Source organism: Entelurus aequoreus, linkage group LG12, assembly GCF_033978785.1.
Source record: "Entelurus aequoreus isolate RoL-2023_Sb linkage group LG12, RoL_Eaeq_v1.1, whole genome shotgun sequence".
In the NCBI taxonomy this organism is placed as follows: Eukaryota; Metazoa; Chordata; class Actinopteri; order Syngnathiformes; family Syngnathidae; genus Entelurus; species Entelurus aequoreus.
This window is the reverse complement of record NC_084742.1, coordinates 58,574,817-58,579,156: the sequence shown is the minus strand read 5'-3', so window position 1 is coordinate 58,579,156 and position 4,340 is coordinate 58,574,817. Positions and strand designations below refer to the sequence as shown.

Here is a 4,340-nt window from a genome sequence, read left to right as displayed (position 1 = left end):
GGATGCAATGGATGTCGAGTGGGTCTGACATAATATTGTGAAAGTCCAGTCCATAGTGGATCTAACATAATAGTGAGAGTCCAGTCCATAGTGGATCTAACATAATAGTGAGAGCCCAGTCCATAGTGGATCTAACATAATAGTGAGAGTCCAGTCCATAGTGGATCCAACATAATAGTGAGAGTCCAGTCCATATTGGATCTAACATAATAGTGTGAGAGTCCAGTCCATAGTGGATCTAACATAATAGTGAGAGTCCAGTCCATAGTGGATCTAACATAATAGTGAGAGTCCAGTCCATATTGGATCTAACATAATAGTGTGAGAGTCCAGTCCATAGTGGATCCAACATAATAGTGAGAGTCCAGTCCATATTGGATCTAACATAATAGTGTGAGAGTCCAGTCCATAGTGGATCTAACATAATAGTGAGAGTCCAGTCCATAGTGGATCCAACATAATAGTGAGAGTCCAGTCCATAGTGGATCTAACATAATAGTGTGAGAGTCCAGTCCATAGTGGATCTAACATAATAGTGAGAGTCCAGTCCATAGTGGATCTAACATAATAGTGTGAGAGTCCAGTCCATAGTGGATCTAACATAATAGTGAGAGTCCAGTCCAAAGTGGATCTAACATAATAGTGTGAGAGTCCAGTCCATAGTGGATCTAACATAATAGTGTGAGAGTCCAGTCCATAGTGGATCTAACATAATAGTGAGAGTCCAGTCCATAGTGGATCTATCATAATAGTGGGAGAGTCCAGTCCATAGTGGATCTAACATAATAGTGGGAGAGTCCAGTCCATAGTGGATCTAACATAATAGTGTGAGAGTCCAGTCCATAGTGGATCTAACATAATAGTGAGAGTCCAGTCCATAGTGGATCTAACATAATAGTGTGAGAGTCCAGTCCATAGTGGATCTAACATAATAGTGAGAGTCCAGTCCATAGTGGATCTAACATAATAGTGAGAGTCCAGTACATAGTGGATCTAACATAATAGTGAGAGTCCAGTACATAGTGGATCTAACATAATAGTGTTAGAGTCTAGTCCATAGTAGATCTAACATAATGGTGAGAGTCCAGTCCATAGTGGATCTAACATAATAGTGAGAGTCCAGTCCATAGTGGATCTAACATAATAGTGAGAGTCCAGTCCATAGTGGATCTAACATAATAGTGAGAGTCCAGTCCATAGTGGATCTAACATAATAGTGAGAGTCCAGTACATAGTGGATCTAACATAATAGTGAGAGTCCAGTCCATAGTGGATCTAACATAATAGTGAGAGTCCAGTCCATAGTGGATCTAACACAATAGTGAGAGTCCAGTCCATAGTGGATCTAACATAATAGTGAGAGTCCAGTCCATAGTGGGGCCAGCAGGAGACCATCCCGAGCGGAGATGGGTCAGCAGCAGAGATGTCCCCAACCGATGCACAGACGAGCGGTCCACCCCAGGTCCCGATTCTGGACAGCCAGCACTTCATCCATGTGTCCCCCCCCCCCTCCACAAGGGAGAGGGGGGCAGAGGAGAAAAGAAACGGCAGATCAACTGGTCTAAAAGGGGGGTCTATTTAAAGGCTAGAGTATACAAATGAGTTTCAAGATGGGACTTTAATGCTTCTACTACTTGTTGTTGTGTGCGACTGCAGTCCGCTGTACGAGCTGTCGGCCATGGAGCTGCAGTGCAGCGACCTGGAGGTCATCGTCATCCTGGAGGGAGTGGTGGAGACCACGGGCATCACCACCCAGGCCCGCACCTCCTACGTCTCCGAGGAGATCCAGTGGGGTCACCGCTTCGTTCCCATAGTAACGGAGGAAGACGGGGTGTACTCGGTGGACTACTCCAAGTTCGGGAACACAATGCGGGTCAGTGCCAAGCGCCACACTTTCGTAGTCCCCCGTCATAGGATGCCACTAGCATTTATTGTCGCCGTGACAACAGGTGGCCACGCCTCGCTGCAGCGCCAGGGAGCTGGACGAGAAGCCCAACATCTTGATCCAGACGCTGCAGAAAAGCGAGCTGTCGCACCAGAACTCGCTGAGGAAGAGGAACTCCATGCGGCGCAACAACTCCATGCGGAAAACCGTGGGAAGCGGCGGGGGTCTGCGGCGAAACAACTCCGGCATCGCCTCGCCCAAAGTGCAGTTCTTCACCCCCGCCGACAACTGCCAGAGCGTGAACGCCGTCACCTGACATGAGGCCCGCCTCCTGCTGGCGGCCACGGTCTTCCTCCTGGTGGCGAGGAGGGTCGTGGGCGTGTCCTCCGCCCCCGTAGGACTTCTTCTTTGGCTTTTCCCCACTCACAGCTAGCACGACCGGGCACCGAGACGACGCAGAGTCCACCGGAGTTCGGCGGGGGTTGCCAGGGTTACGCTTCGCACGTTGACGATGCAGCATTTCATTTGTGGAAATAATGAATTCAACTCATACTTGTGAGACGTCTTCAGCTACAGTACATGAAGAGAAATAAGTGTCTTTTTAGGCAACCAAACAAAAAAAATAGACTTGCAAGCGGAAAGAAAATAATCAAACCAAAAAAAATGCTAATGAAACAATTTTCAAAAATGAAAGGTTTGTACGGCGCCCCTAAAGAGACATGGGGGAATTTTTTTTTTTGTAGAATATTTGTTTTTATTTATTTTTTTAGACATGTATCTTTTTCGTGCGCACGAGATAGTTTCTCGTGCGCACGAAAAACTTTTTATAAAGTTATAAAAAAAAAAAAGTTTAATTAATTATTTTTTTAATTTTTTTTAGACATGTATTGCGCTTGAGAAAAAAAATTATAAAATTATTAATTTTTTTAAAAATATTTTTATAAAGTTATAAAAAAAAAAATGTTTTAATAATTATTTTTTAATTTTTTTTTAGACATGTATTGCGCACTAGGAAAAAAATTATAAAATTATAAATTAAAAAAAATTTTTTTTTATAAAAAGTTATAAAAAAAAATTGTTTTAAATAATTATTTTTTTATTTTTTTTTAGACATGTATTGCGCAAGAGAAAAAAAAATTATAAAATTATTAATTTTTTTAAAAATATTTTTATAAAAAGTTACTCGTGCGCACAAGAAAGTTTCTCGTACTCACGAAATGCATGTCTAAAAAAAATAAAAAATAAAACATTTATATATATAACATTTTTTCCCCCCATGTCCCTTTAGGGGCTCCGTAGGTTTGCAAGACAAAGACATTATAAACAAAAATAATGAATTTTCTACCCCAAAAAATGCTAACAAAAATGAATTTCCAACAAAAGCAAATATTTGTAAACAAAAAAATGATACATTTCAAATAAAAAAATATACATTTTGAAACAAACTTTTGGTAGATATAATTTTGTGGATACAAAAGTTTTTCTTGGTTGTTTTTTTGGGGGGTTAAGACTCAACTTCACTCTTGTGGGCGGGGCCTGCGCTGAAAGATATGTGAGAAGCCTTTTTATTGGTCAGTATCGCCCACTTTGGTGTCCCTTCAAACGTAGACATCTTCTAAGTAGACGCAGCATTGGCTGCTGTGACGCGAGAAGTTGGGCCGCCATCTTGAAGTGGTGATGAGCAGCCTAAACTGACAGTTGACAGGTAGAAAACAAAGATGGCGTTCAGCGTTTTCCTGCTCAAATGAGCGGACTGTTAAAAATAGGAATCGGGGGATTACTTTTAACTAGTAAGATTTAACATTAACGTACTATTGGTTGTATTTTGTGAAAAGAATATTACCACCGAGTTGAGAAGGAGAAAATAACTTCAATAGTACTGAAATCGTAGCTGCTAGCAAACAAGAGTATGACCATAATAGAATTAGGGTTAGGGTTAGGGTTACCTAACCCCTAACCCTAACCCTAACCCTATAAATGATGAAGATAAAGATTGTAAAAGCCAACAGGGGTAATATATGTTAGCTAACTAGACAGACGCTTTTATCCAAAGCGACATACATCAAAAATACATATAAAACAATGACTGTAAACATGATCATTTAAGGGAAGAATGTAATGGAAAATATCAATACAAAGTGTCAAGACAGAATAAACTCTCTGCTGCTGCAGCAACAGAGATACAGTCTATAAGATATATAGATATCTAATGTATTCATACAATGTTTATGTAGGATATACGCATGTATATATAACTTAATCTTATTGTTTTTTCAATTTAAACATAGCTGACCGTTTTTTTCCCCCTTCTTTGGGATTATATTCCCAGTTTTGATCTGGTCACTTATAGCATATAAGAATATTCTATTATTGTTAAGCAAACTATGAATAATAAAACATGTTTCCTTTATCATAGCTACACATATGACAAAAAAGCGGGTGAAAATCAGTGGTA

General features: G+C 40.2%; 1 protein-coding gene across 1 annotated transcript in view; it reads left to right on the top strand.

The window, feature by feature from the left end:
- Nucleotides 1–2,654, top strand: part of LOC133662901 (ATP-sensitive inward rectifier potassium channel 8-like) — a 19,403-nt gene extending 16,749 nt beyond the window's left edge. Inside the window, exons 5-6 of the mRNA XM_062067090.1 lie at nt 1,657–1,873; nt 1,950–2,654. Coding sequence (XP_061923074.1) covers nt 1,657–1,873; nt 1,950–2,201 — 469 coding nt within the window. The 3' untranslated portion in view covers nt 2,202–2,654. The remainder of the gene's footprint in view (nt 1–1,656; nt 1,874–1,949) is intronic.
- Nucleotides 2,655–4,340: the final 1,686 nt, after the last annotated feature.